This window comes from Pituophis catenifer, unplaced genomic scaffold, assembly GCF_029215685.1.
Source record: "Pituophis catenifer annectens isolate HBS135680 unplaced genomic scaffold, rPitCat1.0.hap2 SCAF_4, whole genome shotgun sequence".
Lineage (NCBI taxonomy): Eukaryota > Metazoa > Chordata > Lepidosauria > Squamata > Colubridae > Pituophis > Pituophis catenifer.
The window spans coordinates 78,497,787-78,515,501 of NW_027256884.1; the positions used below are offsets into that span (position 1 = coordinate 78,497,787).

The 17,715-nt window shown below is 32.6% G+C and overlaps 1 protein-coding gene across 5 annotated transcripts in view; it reads right to left on the minus strand.

Moving 5' to 3' along the window:
* ITSN1 (intersectin 1) overlaps window positions 1–17,715 on the minus strand; it is a 103,142-nt gene that overhangs the window by 36,697 nt on the left and 48,730 nt on the right. For all 5 annotated transcript variants that reach the window (XM_070944325.1, XM_070944326.1, XM_070944324.1 and 2 more), the window contains exons 14-22: window positions 17,490–17,639; window positions 13,814–13,954; window positions 12,471–12,558; window positions 12,204–12,343; window positions 8,247–8,368; window positions 7,077–7,306; window positions 5,543–5,664; window positions 793–1,040; window positions 23–182 (exon numbers count right to left, since the gene is read on the minus strand). In XM_070944325.1, coding sequence (XP_070800426.1) covers window positions 23–182; window positions 793–1,040; window positions 5,543–5,664; window positions 7,077–7,306; window positions 8,247–8,368; window positions 12,204–12,343; window positions 12,471–12,558; window positions 13,814–13,954; window positions 17,490–17,639 — 1,401 coding nt within the window. The remainder of the gene's footprint in view (window positions 1–22; window positions 183–792; window positions 1,041–5,542; window positions 5,665–7,076; window positions 7,307–8,246; window positions 8,369–12,203; window positions 12,344–12,470; window positions 12,559–13,813; window positions 13,955–17,489; window positions 17,640–17,715) is intronic.

A 17,715-nucleotide genomic window follows, 5' to 3' on the forward strand; every position in this document is an offset into this window, starting at 1 on the left:
TTACTCACAAATATCAACTCACCTGACCCAAAACAGGAGAAGGAGAGGATCCAGTAACAGTTGCAGGAGTAAAGGCAGATCTTTGCCTTAACTGTCCTGTGCTTGGAACTGTAAGGGAAGGCTGAACTGCCCAAGCATCCCAGTTATCTGTTTCTTGCTTATCACTAGTAGTTGTTGGCCAACTGCATAAAGGGAGAGGATGGATATAATCATTACCATAGTTAAGAAGCATAATTTCTCTTCTCTCTAATCATGATAATACTGGATCATTGATGATTCCTGCATCTTTTTCATTATTACTGCTATTGTGTGATCTTGTCAAGACATAAAATGTTCAGAACAGATATTCACCATGAGGCCTTGGAAGCCCTGGAGGCCTTACGCTACCTTGTCAACAGAGTGACAAAGAGGGAAAGGAACAAGAGCTGCTTGCAATTTCTGAAGGCAATTATGACCATGGATTTCTTTACATGGCTTGAATTTTTTAAAGTCTTCAAATACTTTTCTTTTTGGAATATTTTCTAAAGTTTGTAATTTAAAAACAGAAATTTTTAACTGCTTTCTAAGAGCAGAGAGTAAAAAGGGGTTGAAAAAAATAAATTTTAAACTCAATTTTACTGTGCTGACCAATTTTCAAACCACTAATATGCCAGAAATGAAGGGCAGATGTGCTTCAGTATGTAAATTAAAACCTCCTGTGAAATTAATTGTTAAAGTGGTATAATTTATCTCGGTCATTCACTTATACAATTACCAAAAGGAAGAAAAATTGAAATTCCAATGAAATCATACGTTGAACTGAAGTCTGCCCAGTTGTTGCTAGTAGGGCTTGAATCTGTAGGAACAGGTGGAGCCATAGGTGTTGAAGGGGTTTCACGTAATGAGATTTTAGGTACAGATGTCACATCAGTTAGCTGCTTTATGGAACTTGGAATTTCATTTTCAGACATCTTTTCTGCATAGTTTGCAGGAAACCATCCTGTTTTTCCCTTCAGTTCACCTCCAAGCCATCCTGGTTCTCCAGTTTGGCTTTCATCCACCTGTTCAAATGTAGTAAGTTAATTCAAAGCATAAAACTACAATGATTTCCATAAATAATATTTTTACCAAATGCAGAATATTTAAGAATTTTAATATTATTAATAGTTTTATAATTAATGAAATGTAAGTAAATCTGTATTGATTGAAACAAAAAGCTTTGACAAAGCCTTAGTGACAGTAATAGTGAAAACAGATGGTATCCAGGAAACTAACCAGAGAGCAATTCCAATTATACCAATTTAGGACAATATAATCTAAATATAAGAGACACGACATATATAACTGAAGGCAAATAACAGTAAAATATAAAAAAATAACCTTATATTAAATCTGTATTAATATTTACAGCCTAATTATTTTCTTCTTATGCAACTATGCTTCATTTGCACCTCTATAACTGTCTGATTCAGTTCTGCAACCCAACAAGACAGACAAAGACTTCAGAGGATAATTAAAACTGCAGAAAAAACAATTACTACCAACCCGCCTTCCATTGAGGACCTGTATACTGCACAAGTCAAAAAGAGGGCTGTGAAAATATTTACAGACCCTTTGCATCCTGGACATAAATTGTTTCAACTCCTACCCTCAAAACAACGCTATAGAGCACTGCACACCAAGACAACTAGACACAAGAACAGTTTTTTCCTGAATGCCATCCCTCTGCTAAACAAATAATTCCCTCAACACTGTAAAACTATTCACTAAGGCTGCATTACTATTACTATTAGTCTTCTCACCATTCCTATCACCCATCTCCTCCCACTATGACTGCATGACTGTAACTTTGTTGCTTGTATCCTTACGTTTTGTATTGATATTGTCTCCCGATTGCTTATTTGTACCCTATGACTATCATTAAGTGTTGTACCTTATGATTCTTGACGAATGTATCTTGTCCTTTTATGTACACTGAGAGCATATGCACCAAAGACAAATTCCTTGTGTGTCCAATCACACTTGGCCAATAAAGAATTCTGTTCTGACCTAAACTTTTCCTCTTTTTAAATGGAATTTTAAATTTGGTTTTAATTTATTGGGGTTTTAAAATGTCTCAGCCAAATTTATTTAATTAGTTTTATCTCTATTTTAAATTTTGTATCTATATGTTTTATTTTATGGCTGTTCACCGCCCTGAGTCCTTCGGGAGTAGGGCGGTATACAAATTTAATAAAATAAAATGAAAAAAAATGTTCTGTTCTGTTCTGTTCTATTCTGTTCTGTTCTACTCTATTCAACAACTATGCTTATTTATTTTATATATTAACATACATTGTCATGATCTGAAGGAAACAATATCAGGTAATAGTGTTAGGCTATTGGTCTGAGCTCCGAGCTTGGCCATTTGGTTGCAAACGTTTCGTCACCATTCGAGGAGACATTGTCAGTACATTTTGAATTCTGCTTGTTTGTCAGTACTTTAAAGTACAGACAATACTTTAAACCAAAGACCATGCCTTAGTAACAACAGCCAGGCAATCAATCAGTCTGAAGTCAGACCATGACTCAGAAGTAGCTGAATAAACAATATCCTCACTAATTTGCATCATATAAAAAGGTATTTAAAGACCAATGCTCTGTCAGATTAGCACAATTCAAAGCGCACTGACGATGTCTCCTCGAATGGTGATGAAACGTTTGCAACCAAATGGCCAAGCTCGGAGCTCAGATCAACAACTCAACTACCAACCTGAGCTACTTATATTCAAATACATTTCAACTAGGTAATAGTGTATATTTCATTATTTATTAGATTTATATACTGTATTAAAATTTATCATAAAATGTGTTTATTATACTAAGATAAAAATGCAAAAAAAAAATACAACTAATTGCATGTGTCTGGCTCCTTGTTAGAAAGAACATTTGAACATTTTAAATTTTAAAAAAGGTGTAAAGAGAAGCATTTCAGAGGTATGCATATAAATGAATGAGCTGAGAGGGATTGTTCAATGTTACAGTATATACCAGTAGGTAGTTCCTCATTTAGCAACTACTTTTAGTAACCGTTCAGAGTTATGACAATAATGAAAAAGTTTGTGACCAATCCTTGCATTTACAATCTTTACAGGTCTGTAAAGCCATGCTATTAAGCATCAAAAATATCTATCAGACTATCCTCCTATACTTAGATGATCTGAAGCTATATGGAAAAACACCACCTGAAACAGAATTCTTGTTTAATGCAGTCCAAATATACAACAAAGATATTACAATGGAGTTTGGACTGTGCCACCCTCATTATCAAATGGGGAAAAATAGTAAAAATTGAAGGAATCAAGATGCCCTATAAAAATAACATCAAGGGTCTGGATGAAGACAATCACTACAAATAGCTGGGCATCTTTCAAGCTGACATCAAGCATACTGAAGTCAAGAAAAAGTAGTGAATATATCAAGAGAGTGAAGAAGTTCTTAAAGTCCAAACTCAGTGGAGGAAATACTTTCAAAACAATTGACACCTGGATGATTCCAGTTATTAGATACACCGTTCGAATAGTAGGCTGGACTCAAGTAGAACTAAAAGCCCTGGATAGGAAGATCAGAAAAATAATGATAATGAATCATGCCCTTCATTTTTGCAGTGATGTTGACAGACTCTACTTGCCAAGGAAAATAGATGGGCATGAAATATTGCAAGTGCATCAGATGGTTGAGAAAGAAAAAAAGGGCACTAGAGGAACATCTGAAGGACAATGAAGAAAATACACTGGAGCTAATATACCAGGAAGGCCTGTTGAGAGACCAAACTGGCCTACAAGAAAGACCAAATTAAGAACAGTAAAGAAATATGGGAAGACAAGTATTATATGGGCAGTACTGTACATTAAAAAATAGCAGGCAAAGCAGATAAAACCAAGACCTGGTAACATGTAAGACCAGGAAAGTTTAAGAAAGAGACAGAGGGGCTGTATAAGACCAAGCTAAGAACAAATATATTCACAGAATTGAGAAGACAGCAAGAGAAGTCAAAGGCCACCTCTGTAAAGAAGGTGAATAAGGAGTGGATCACCTAGTTAGCTGCTGAAACAAGACTGCATAGACTACTATGGCAATGGCATGACAAAGTAACAAAAATGGTGGACTGGAAAATCTGTAAGAAATAAAATTTGCCTGCAAGCATATGAATAAAATAGAGAAAGTAATAGAAAGATGAAGAAGCTAAAGTGCTCTGGGATTTTAGAATTCGACATACACCTGCCACATAACACCCCAGACTTAACAACTGTTGATAAGAACAACAAAAAAGTCTGGATTGTGCATGTGGCAGTATCTGGAGACAGCAGAAGAGAAGAGAAAGAACTGGACAAGATAACAAAATACAAAGACTTGCAAATAGATATAGAACAATTTGGCAAAAGAAAGCAAAGGTAGTATCAATAGTAATAGGCACCTGGGGCGCAATTCCAAAATAACTGAGGCACCATTGGCATTGTCAAAATTACCATCAGTCAATTGGCAAATATAGCTTTACTTAGAACAGCTTATATTAAGAAAGATACCTTTAATACCATCAAACATCAACATCTGCCTATCTCAAATCCTTTGGAAGGATTTGGTAAGTGGATAAAAATGCAAATCCAGTTTGAACATTTGGCTGAATGTTGCAAAAATGCATGGAGCATTCAGGTTGGGTATCCCTAATTTAAAAAAAAACCAAAACTATTCATGTTCAATCTATGTGATGCAAATCCTGTGTACTAGTACTGTCATATAAACACAGATTTACAGCCTTGAATGTATTGTATATGAAAAAAATTTACTAAACTGAACATGAAAGAAAACTGCATACAATCATATTTCATGCTATTCTTTCATTTAACTTTAGAAAACTATAAACACAACTTTAAGTATAAATAAACTTCATGTAATCATAAAGTTAAGATCTAGCAGCATACCTGAACATCAAATTAAAGTTCATATTAGATTTAATATTTTAAACTTTATGACACAGAGAAAAAAAATCATTTTCTAGTGCTATAAAGTGCACAGTATTTAGATTATATATGTCAAATAATTAAAACCCTGTCTAAGAAAGAAGGCTTATGTTCATTCTAAACTTCCACTGATATTTCCCTCCTTATTCCTGTTTATACAGGAACTGTAAAAATTTTCTAGGCTTCAGGAAGGTTAAATAGTTACATCTATAGAAAAAAATAGAATGCAAGTTTAAAAAGTATTTACAAAGCCAACTTTTCTAGATGTTTAGAACTCCTTAATTTAAGGAATACCAGCCAGCAACTCCTTAAAACAAGTACGTCTTTTTCCAGTTGCAGACGGTCATGGCCCAATAACCTCCAAAGTATCTTTTTGCCTTCAAATCCAAAATACGGCACAGCCTTATTCATCATGTTTTCACTATTTGCCTTCTTATAGCCTTATAGTCTCTATAACATCCCCAAATATTATTACAGAGCCCCATTATTTTCACAACATGTCCCCTCTATTAAGATATGAAAAGTATTTGTAATTTTGGGGTAAAACTGCACTTTTCTCTTACCATGATGATGTCTCCTGGCTGGATAGTGATTTCATCATGGCTCCGGGATTCAAAAGGATACAGAGCTCGATAATAAACTATTTTTACATCTTCCTGAGCAGAAATCGTTAGTGGAGCCTTTTCTAGATCCACAAAAACAGATATGTTGTTTTTGAATTACATCTCAAGAGACAAATTTAATTTGCATGCAACAGCATCATTTGCATTCACATTCTCAATGTAATCTAAATTTTTGCAGAAGCAGCATTCAAACATTCATTTAAACACAATTACAATATGAGGCTAAACTGCAGATTGCAAAATACATTCACAACTTTCTAAATTAGTGTTTTTTTCTTGATATTACCTTTACTTTATTTAATCATTATACTGTATGTAAGTTTGTTAACTATATTTTTGGATGGTGTTTTCATTATTTGTATTTACTATTTTAATAAAAAATAAATGAATAAAAACTAATCACACCCATACTATAAAATTTCAGATGCTACTACATGAAAAAAAAAGATGTGCTTGTACCAAGTAAGGGTGTTCACTGAAATGTCTAATTAGGAGGACAGGTCTTTTATTAATCAATAAATTGAACAATGTGCCATTTACATCATTTGCCCAATGATGTCATCATTCAAATGGTGCATATAACAAGTGACTACATTATTATTCAAATGAAATAAATTAGCTGGCTCCTCTCCCAGCTGTTCCATAGCATGTGAAGTATCTTGTATAGAGGTCTGTTAAGTTGAATTTTCATTATATAATTGTGTGTACACGAGCATGAAAGGGTGACATCAAATTATATTTAAAAATAATCAAACCAGCTTCATCTAAATAGAAATTTGAGGAAGGGAAAAGAAGAAGCAAAAATACATTTTTTAATTTTTATTTTGGCTATATCTCCTTTTGAGTGTGCTGTTGTTATTTGAGCACTGCACTCAAGCCATGTTGGTTAAAAGATTGTATTAGCATTGAACTGTATTTTGTTTCTAGGGTAAGTACTTTTCATTGAACCCCCAAAAGAAGCTTCCTTTATAGAAAGATAAGCATGCATACAAAGTTTAAATTACGGGGAAAAATAGGATATCAATAGAAGTTTTAAATCGTATTTCTGAAATAGTAATATGAATATATTCGAATATTGTCCTAGATTTCGTTTAGAGACTTATAAACACTGAGGTTCTATTGTGCATTGGGAAAAAACAAAAGATAAATTGTAGTCTGCTTCAAGTTTAATCTGCATCTAATTTGCTTCCAATTTAATCTGCGTGGTTCATAGTAATAATTAATTGAAAACAAAATATTTATTTTTCATTGGTTCTACACTGGTTTCAAAATGCATCTCAAAATGATTTACAGTAAAATTTTAAAATGCAATCATAAAAATAATAAATATAAAAATATATTCAATTGCTGGTTGGAAAATGAGAAAAACAGGGACAACTATATAATCTTCAATCAGGAGAATCTACCACAGTACATGAAGAGAAGAACATAAGATTTTAGGAGCATTTAATCTGAGTATTCCATTATTTTGTACCTGCAGTTGACCAGGGAGCTTGGATAGTTGGTTTTGTTGAATCTTTATGGTGATGAAAAAATTTATTCATTTTTTCTTGCACTTCCTGTTTGTTCTTCTCATCATTTTCTTTCTTTTTGTTTAATTCTTCCCATTTTTGTTTTTCTTCCTCTTGATTTTTTCTTGACCGTGAATGTTCTTCTTCCTGTTGTATTCTGTCAAGCCACTGTCTTTCTCTGTCTTGGGTTTTTCTAATTAATGCAAACATATAAATGATATTTAGAAATATACAACCATGCCATTGTAGAAATATTTCCTTGCAAGATGCCTCAATGGTTTCAACAATGGCAAAACAATGGCAAAACTTTTAATATATTGCCTTAACTTAAAAAGTTCTTAAAAATTCAGGGAGATATTCAGAGATGTTGGTGGGAGTGATTTTGGTCGTTCTTTGGCTGGGTTGTTTAATGTTAGCTTGTTTGGCAGTTCTTTGATTGGGGCATTTTTTATTTCTTGATTGTTGTTCCCAGCAACACTGACAGGGTAAGTCACTAGAATATAAGTTGAGAGCAAACCCCATTCCTTACTAGCACTGATGATATTACCTAGTTTGGGTAATGAAACGTCTACAAGAAAACAATCAAGCTCAGAAAGCACCAAGGACCCATACACACAGAATTACTGTTAGCTTGAATCTAATATATCAGATAATCAGCTATCTAATATTTAGGGTATTATTTAAAGTAAAGTTAAATTCATCTTAATTGAATATAATTATGCACATACACACATACTGACATACAACAGCAAAAAAATACTAATAAATAAAAATCGAACGTGTGATAGTTGGATCCCAGATGAGAAACATGCTTTGGATCAATTGTATGGTATCATCTGGTTCCTCGGAGAAGCCACACTTTAGCCATGCACTTTCAGGAAAATACTTTAAATTAAAGAAGCACTGCTAGTTTGTTAAATATAAAATGTTTCTATCAATACTTTTCTGGAAAATACTAAAATATGACACAATTTATTTGAAAGAAACCAAAAAAGAAAATTATGCATCCATGCCAAAAGCCAAGCTTCTTCCAAACATATGGACAATTAGTCCTTCCAGTCTATAAATAACTGGCTGTTCAAGATTTGGTCCATTCCTTTATGAAACAATATGGTTTCCAAATTCAAGCTTACCTCTGGTTTTCTTTCTGTTTTTCCAGCTCTGTTTTCCTCTCCTGCTCCTTCTGTTTTAGTCTGTCAGCTTCTATATTCTTTTGCTTCTGTAGCTGCTGCTTGTTATGTATTTCCCTCAGGTCCTGCAATAATGAAATGGTGGGTTACTATATAGTGCAGGACATTTTAATCAGTTCTCTGTTTCTCAGCATGAAGAACAAAAGCTCATCCAAAATAACCAAATAAACTAATTTTAAATTTTATATAATCACCTTACTTCAAACTCATTGTAGTATGATTTATATCTGATATTATATTTGTTGTAGTTATTCAAATGCTTTAGATTTCATCTTGACTATCAAACATAAAAGTTTATTGCTTTTATTGGACAACCTGAAATGACAAGTATTGTTTATAAAAAGTCTACATGACTTATCATCTTAAATTCTAATTTACCAATAAAAGAGAGTATATGTAACAAACAACCAAACTCAGAAAGCACCAAGGATTCCACAATTCAAATTCAACTTGTTTGCTTTTGTTTCTGAATCTGCTTGAACATCCTGAAACAGAATGAATAGATTTTCAAATTTCTCAAAAGTTCCACTGGCTTATATGCAAAATGCTGTTCATTCTCTGCATCTTGTTCTTAATGGTCACTTAAGATAATAATTTTCAAACATTAATTCTCTTACCCTTGAGATGGAAATCTAAAAGGTAGCTCTGGATCTGATGTGCTATCAATAACATCAGAATATTTTTTATAATCTCAAAAACCAAATCTGATATTCTACAACAATCACTAATTTATGTTCCTATAGGACAGGGTATGTCAAGTCTCAACAGTACTGTACTAAAATATAGTCACAATTCTAGTTTTACCATCTTAACAATGCCAAATAAACATGAATTCCTAGAATGTCAAAATATGTCAAAAGAATTTGGGTATAAAGTTACAGCGATATTTAATACCCTGTTTCCCCTAAAATAAGACATCCCCTGATAATAAGCCCAAATCGGGCTTTTGAGCACATGCACTAAAATAAGCCCCTCCCCAAAAATAAGCCCTCCCTGAAAATATTTAAACACATGTGCAGCCGGTCCTCGCCATTTTCTCTGGTTTCCTCCATGCACCCCAAAATAATAAGACCTCCCTGAAAATAAGGCCAAGCGCTTATTTCGGGGTTCAAAAAAATATAAGACAGGGTCTTATTTTCAGGGAAACACAGTAACAACCAAGAAAATAGTTTCTCCTTATCTAATCTTGGTGATTTTTTTCTGCCTATCCTGTTCATTCTTTTTCTAAACTAAAAAGGTAAACACATTACAAATTTTCCCCATAGGGAAGTTGCTCAGCCCCTTGATAAATGTTCTTATTATAAAATTAACCTTAATATACTGAACATGTCAATCAAAAACACAAATTCCAAAATTCATAAAATTAAAATAAGCAGAAGTACACATCAAACAGCACTGAAGACAACTTAAGGAAAACAATATCATTGTAGTAGTATTTCTATCTAAGTGCAATAATAACGTGTAATATATTTTCAATATTTAGCTCAGAAACTCATCATCTGCAGTTAATTATTAATTGGATCAGTCTCAGGCTGTTTTTCTTGTTAATAGTCACTAGAGTGTTTTCAAATAATACTGAAAATTATTTAATAATTTAAAGATAGTGATTAAAAATCAAATTTAACCTAAAATATATGAATATGATTAATTTGTTTAACAGTTCATCTAATCATACATCAAGAACTTGAACTCTATGGATATTTAAATGCCTTGGTTTGTTCAATACTGAATGATGGCATCATTTCATATAAAAATGAGTTATATTTATTACCCAACTGGGCTGGATGAAATTCAGTATTTTCTAAAGTTTGGATTATGGGGTTTATGTAGATATTTAAAAGGAAGGTAGCAAGCAGACAACCTTGCTTCACTCTTTTTTTGAACAGAAATTGGCAACACAGAGGCAACCTGATTTGTAATGAAATACTGTCATATAATTTAGATGCTGACAACTTCACCCAATCACTATTCCTGGGACTTGAATGATATGCTGCTAAGAAGGAAGGAAGGAAGGAAGGAAGGAAGGAAGGAAGGAAGGAAGGAAGGAAGGAAGAAAGAAAGAAAGAAAGAAAGAAAGAAAGAAAGAAAGAAAGAAAGAAAGAAAGAAAGAAAGAAAGAAAGAAAGAAAGAAAGAAAGAAAGAAAGACTGGGGGTCTTCTTTAAGGCAATAAACATGAAGTACTATAGATTATTATATAGATGTTTAGCAAAAAGTTTGTTAATCATGTTTTAAAAATTTATAAACTGATAACTAGCAGTTAAGGCTTGATTGTCTTTTTGTAAATAGGCACTATAATAAGTAAATACTACTCCTAAGGAATCAGTACAATGCAATCTATAAAATTAAGCAAAGAGGTTAATACAGCTATCTGCCATTCCAAACTACTGCAGATAACTTCAACAGTAATAAAATTAACACTGGATTTAAGCTATTTAATCAAGTCTGCAATTTCTGAGTATGTGATAGCTCAATAAAAAAGCAGTCTACCATCAAGCTCCAATTTGAACTAAAATTGTTTTACATTTGTAAAATTCACTGTGATCGGTTCATATTGACTATATAACTATTTTTGCTTTTTTAATTTTATGTGCTTTAAATTTTTAGACTGTTTTTAATGGAATTTTGTTCAACGATCACATTCTCCTATAAAACTGCAGTTACTGATTATGGATCTCCCTGGCCTAAATCCCACTCATTCTTTGAAGAGAACCTTATTCTGAGTAGGCCAGCAAGCAGTTTCCAAGACAAGAGTAGTTACTAGACAGACACTAAATACTTAAAAAGCTAAATGGACAGTTATCGACCAGGTCAGAATTAGCTTTAAAAAAAAAAAAATCAGAATCACAATTGCATGGTTTAATTCTTCAAAACATGGATTGTCCAGGAATGCAATATTAATCCATAATTATCATCATGCTTTTAGCATCTTATCTAGTGCATATCCTATCTTCAGAACACTTTAATTTTTTTAAAAAATAAAATATTAATTTAAAAATTAATATTGCAGAAATATTAAAAGTTTGATGATAATTACATACTAATATTACATTCCTGAACAATTTTGCTCTGATTGTACTAAGTGCCTTAAATCCATCTCTTTGAAGAATTAAATCAGTCAAATGAGATTCTGATATTTAAAAAAAAGCTTATTCTGACCTGATTAATAATTGTCCATTTAGCTTTCTAAGAATTCCTAAGAATTCCTAGTTCTTAAAGGTGCATTCTAATAAAAGGTGAATATGCTATCTTTAAAAGGGTTGCGGTGGCTCAGTGGCTAAGACATTGAGCTTGTCGATCGAAAGGTCGGCAGTTCAGCGGTTCGAATCCTTAGTGCCACGTAACAGGGTGAGCTCCCGTTACTTGTCCCAGCTTCTGCTAACCTAGCAGTTTGAAAGCACATAAAAATGCAAGTAGAAAAATAGGGACCACCTTTGGTGGAAAGGTAACAGCGTTCCATGCGCCTTTGGTGTTTAGTCATGCTGGCCACATGACCATGGAGATGCCTTCGAACAGCGCTGGCTCTTCGGCTTTGAATCGGAGATGAGCACTACCCCCTAGAGTTGGGAATGACTAGCACATATGTGCGAGGGGAACCTTTACCTTTACCTTTTATGTTATCTTTTGGGACTCTCAGACTTTTATGGGAAGATTTTTCAATGACACTAGGAAATGCTAACATTTTTCTAATAATACAATCAGGATCATTTATTCTGTCCTTTTACATTTTTATCATTATAGCATATTTTACCACCAAAAACATATTCAACCTGAAAACAGGGACCAGGTCTTTTTTTTTTATTAAAATTGGATATACATGCTCACATCAATTTTCACAATTTATACTGCCAATAGTGAAGTTGAGGACTTGCTTAATTATAATATAACATAAACCTATTTACCTTTAGTTGGTTGTTGAAAATATCTATCTCCTGAAGTTTTGATCTGGTTTCTTTTTCTACTTCATCTAGCTGGTTACGAAGCTGCTGGCATGCTAACTCCTTTGCTTCTAAAGCTCTTTTGACAGTGAGAAACGAATCTCCTATTTTAAAAAAAATACTGACAATGAATATTTAAAAAAGGCTCTCCAGATTCAGTGATTCTTAAATGGAATGACCATACATTATACATATTTCTGCAAGCAGAGAACCGTTTTTAAATGAACTTACGATGCAAGCTGTTCTGCTGAACTTGCTTTAACTGGTCATTGAGTAACTGTTTTTCTGGAATCAACCTTCCAAGCATTTGCTGAGATTCCTAAAAGAAATAACATGAGATGTTGTAGCTATAACCACGTATCATATCACAATTGCTTCATCATTCGCCAAAAACCGCTTTTCTGAGAAAAGAGTTCCTTAAGCCTGCTAAAAAAGAAAAGCCACTGTGTAGAATATTCCCCAAATATTTCTCCCTATTTTATGTCACAGATTCCTCTCGCAACACAATAGAATAAAGCAAGAGGATAGAAGATGATGTCTAGGATTTCTACACGTTATTGTTATCACTTTGAAGTGACAGAAAAATTCCATACAAAATCTTGAAAACAAATTTGTGTTACTAATGAAGAATACCATCTCAAAGATAACATTAGGATATTTCCTCTGAAGAAACCTGCTTAAATTACACCCAATTTTTCACATATCAAGATTTTGAAGAGATTTTTCACACCTAAGTCTTCCTTATTTCACTGGAGTTCTTATTACAACAGAACAGTACTGTGAAAGGGAAGAGCCCTTGTCATTATCAGTAAGCCAGATATGAGCGCAGGCCTTTAGAAACAACAGATATCGGGTAAAGACATTTTATAGAAATTCCAAATCAATTTGGATGAAAGTGTAATTTTATAGGGTTCAACCAGTATATAACTATAATCGTTGCCAGCTAACAGAATTATTCTGCTTGAAAATTATATGAAAAATGCATATTCTAATAGTTAATATTTGTGTTATGACAAATTAAAAGTATTTCAGTAATTCAACCACTAATGATTATCTGCAAAAGTTACTAAATATAGCCTTTGAAAGTTATTTAGGGAAATGCCTGTAGTATAAAGCAGGCAGTAGCAGTAGAAAAACATCCAAATTAAGAAATGACAGCATTTTAAAGTGAAAATTTGCTTGAAATCCCAGATGTCACATTTTTTGCTTCAGAAAACCAGGGGACCAACCTCAAGTATCTTGTGGGAATATTTTTTTAAGGTACACTTGCTCCTAAGCAGCATAATTTAACAGCTACTGAACTTAACTGAATTTCAGTATCAGAATAGATTCTGTGGGACGTGGGAAGAAAACTACCCCATCGTGTGCACTGGCTTCTGGAGAAAAAAAATGGGAAACAAATTAGTTTATTTCCCTAGGATACTGCTTATTTTCACTGTTGCCACATACTTATTGCCTAACACATATACTAATTAAGCAACTAGTATATTCAACTCTCATAAATTAAGTCCTATTCTTTTATACAAGAATACATAAGATATAATTTTAAACATTTTCAAAAACTATAAACTTACTTGTAACTGCTGTTGTAAATGTGTGATTTCTGCAATCCTCAGCTCTCTAGATTTGTTTGTGCTCTCAATTTCTTGTCTTTGAATAGCCAATCTGCATCTGATATCCTGAAGCTTCCCTTCCAGTTGATGTTTTTTATCATTCTTCAATAGGAAAAGAAAATATTGATTTATTTAGATTTTAAGTGGAACGCAAAACTGGTTGCAAGTTCTTTTAGTCAGACCTCTAAGTTGAAAAAGATTCCTTTTTCTGATCATAAACCTCTTGAGTTTAGTCTACAAAAAGAAAATATACTTCTTTTAGATGAAGATTAAATAAAATGCAATTACACAAAGAAATAAATAAATTGTAAAAGGAAATTAACAGTATTTTTTGAAATCTATCTAAATAAAGATATTGATTTAAGAATGGCCTGGAATGCAAGTAAAACTTTTATTAGAAGATATTTCATAGAAAATAATACTGAACTTAAAAAGAATCAAGAGAGAACCCAGACTATTTTAGATGAGATAAAAAGAATGAAAGAAACCTGCAAGAAAGATAAATATATCTCATCAAATTAAACTCTTGCAGCATGAGTTATAGATATCGAAGGTAAGAGAAATGTAAAGGGAACTTATGCAAAGCAAAAACAAATCATCAATTTGCAAATAGATCAGAGAAATGGCTAGCATCCAAATTAAGAAAATAAAATTATATTGAAACTTCAAGAGAGAGAGAAAGATACTGTATTAATGGATAATATGGCAATATAAAAAGCGTTCCATCAGTATTCTTCCAATTTATATAAAGGGCATGATATTCCTTTGGAGAAAATAGATGAACATTAAAAAAAAATCTACCAAAGATGATAAAGAAAGGAAGATTATGAATGGATCTACAATCTTTTATAGCTGTAGATCCATTCATAATATTTCTTTCTTTCTTTCTTTCTCTTTCTTTCTTTTTCTTTCTTTCCTTCTTTCTCTTTCTTTCCTTCTTTCTTTTTTCTTCCTTCCTTCCTTATCACCTATACCAGAAAAAGTACCTATACCAGATGGATTATTGGACTCTTACTATAAATACTTTTAGGATGAATTTCTACAACCTTTGCAAAACACAGGTAAACTTATTTTACAGAGAGGAAAAATGCTAGAAACTTGAAAAGCTACAAATATAGCACTTATACCTAAAGAGGAATAAGATTTGGTTTCAACAAGAAATTTCAGACTGATATTATTATTGGATAATGACTACAAATTTTTCACAATAGTGCCAGCTGACAGATTGAAACTCATTTTATAACTTAAAATTGTGCCGGATATTTTAGAATCTTTTGAACAGCATAATGAAAAATAAGCTGCATTATTATTTTTTAAGCGTAGAAAAAACTTTTGGTAATTTGAATTGGATTTTTCTATTTAAAGTTTTGGAAGTTATCAACTTTAGAGAGAATTTTATAAATGAATAAAATTAATTTATATTTCTTAAAAAGCACAAATAATGGAAATTTAGCTAAATCATGTGAAATACAAAAATGAACAAGACAATGTTTTAAGATTAAGAAACAGAAGTCAAAGATGTTGAAAAAAAAAGAAACAAGATCAAATATAATTAATCAACAAAGTGGATTACCAGATTAAGAAGAAGGAAAAATACTTGGGCATATGATAAATTTGAACTGTATGCTACTTCAAGATAATTATAACTAGGAATGAAGTTCAAAAAGATATGTTAAGATAAAAGAAAATGCACTTGCCATTGGAAAGAAATTTTATGACCTAGATGATTGTTTTGCCTAAATGCTACTTTCTAGATTTTGATGTACCAAAAAAGAATAGTAGAAAAATATAACTAAATTTATGGAGCAGCTGAAAAACACATGTTAAATACAAGCTGTTACAAGATGTAAAAGATAGAGGAGGATTGGGTTTACCTGATTTGAAATTATAATTTGTAGTTTATTGTTTAGTTTGGCTGAAAGAATTGATGCTACTGAAAAACAGAAGGCTTTTGGAATTAGAAGGACACAACTTGCCATTTGTGTAGAATGGCTATTTATGATACAACAAAACTAAAGTTAATGTAGACTATAAAATATTGTGTTGTTAGACATCCCATATTAAGAATATGGAATAAATATAAACCTAGATTGTGCCCAAAAGTACCTTTGTGGCTCTCAGCACAAGAAGCATTTTATAGAAGAGAAATGATAGTAAACACAAATTGCTCTGATATACTAGAATTTTGCCAAGGGGAATGTAAAATATATTATTAAAATTTTTGTCTTCCTTTATCTTTAACCTTCAGTTGGGTGAAATAAGGTAACAGTTTTAAACCAAGGTATCAGCAGACGAGAATATTTGTAGCTCACGGTTGAACTGTGGTGTTCTTGGTGCTCTCCGATCTTGGTGGTTTTCTTGTAGACGTTTCATTATCCACTGATGATGTTAGCTAGTTTGATAATGAAACATCTGCAAGAAAACCACCAAGCTCAGAATGCATCAAGGATCCCATTCTTCAAGTGGGCTAATTTATAGAAAGTGTCCAAAATCTGGAACCATGAGTCCCAGGGGATTAAAATTTCACAAATTTGTGGCCGCTTCAGTGCTATTGCATTGCTGTGTCAGTGCTGCCACCATGAGGTTCAGTAGATTGATCTCTCCTTCAACTATCTGAGATTAGATAGGCCAGTCCCACCCTAGCCTTCCTCAGGCCCAGTAGACGGGTCCCACTATCAGCTGCTGGAGGGTAGTCAGCTGCAATCAAGCTGGCAAGAAGTCGAAGTCACGCCTGCTTTTTTGCCCATGTTCATTTCTGATTCTCTGTTTAGAAAGGAGATATTAAGGAAATATATCTGAAATGATGACTCAGTGGGTCATGTGTTGCCTAGTATACAATAAAATCAAGAGAAGAGTTGGCGGTGGAAGGATACATTTGTCAACAGTTTTCTTATGTACAATTGCTGGAAAGATGTAAATTAAATAAGAGAACTTTTGATTCTGAACACTGTATGACTGAATTTAAAACAGAATTATGTACAAACAATGAACATTTTATTGTTAAAATATATAAACCTTTATAAAACATGTGAACAAATATATGATAAAATGGTCTAAAATCTTTGATTCAATACTGTATACAAATGGAACAATGGAAGAATATGTAGTTGAAAGGAGTGAAATTTACATTGTTATAATCTTAAAAATAATTTTTATAAAGTGATGCATTCTTGGCATATGTCACCAGAAAAATTGTTGAGAATTATGCCAATTTATGCCAGAAATTTATCGTGCTTGATGGGTTATGGCAAATCCTAGAAAATTCTGGACTCAATTATATAAATATTAATATAACACAGGAGAGTTTAAAGACCAGTATGCAATTGAAACCAGATATCTTTGTTTTGGGATTGATGGATAAAAAGTTTACAGCAAGATTATTACATGCACAAAGGGGAAAAAATTCAGCTTTACATGCAATGGAGGTAAAGATGGTGAACATGATGGAACTTGTTGAGATGGCCAAATTGGCAGCTTTGATTACAGAAAATATATTGTCTAAGTTTAATGTTGACTGGTAAAGCCCTTCACTTTTTGCATGAAACAAAAACATGAAATTATGTTTTGATGATTAGAAAAAAAAATTATAGAAAAAATCTATAATTTTGAAAATATCTGGCAAATGTTTCTCACTTACTAAAGCTTCCAGTTCAAACTCCAAAGTTTTTTTCTTAGCTTTCAAAACAACTATATCTTCTTGTTCTTTGTTTCTTTGATTCAGCAATTCTTGACGACGATTACGTTCCCACTCAAGCTGTCTCTGCCTTTCCAGTTCTCTTTTAGCAGCCTTCGTTAGTTTAAAAATATGGAAAAAAAATTGTTCACTTTTGTAATTCCATTATATAAAAAGTTCCAACCTATAT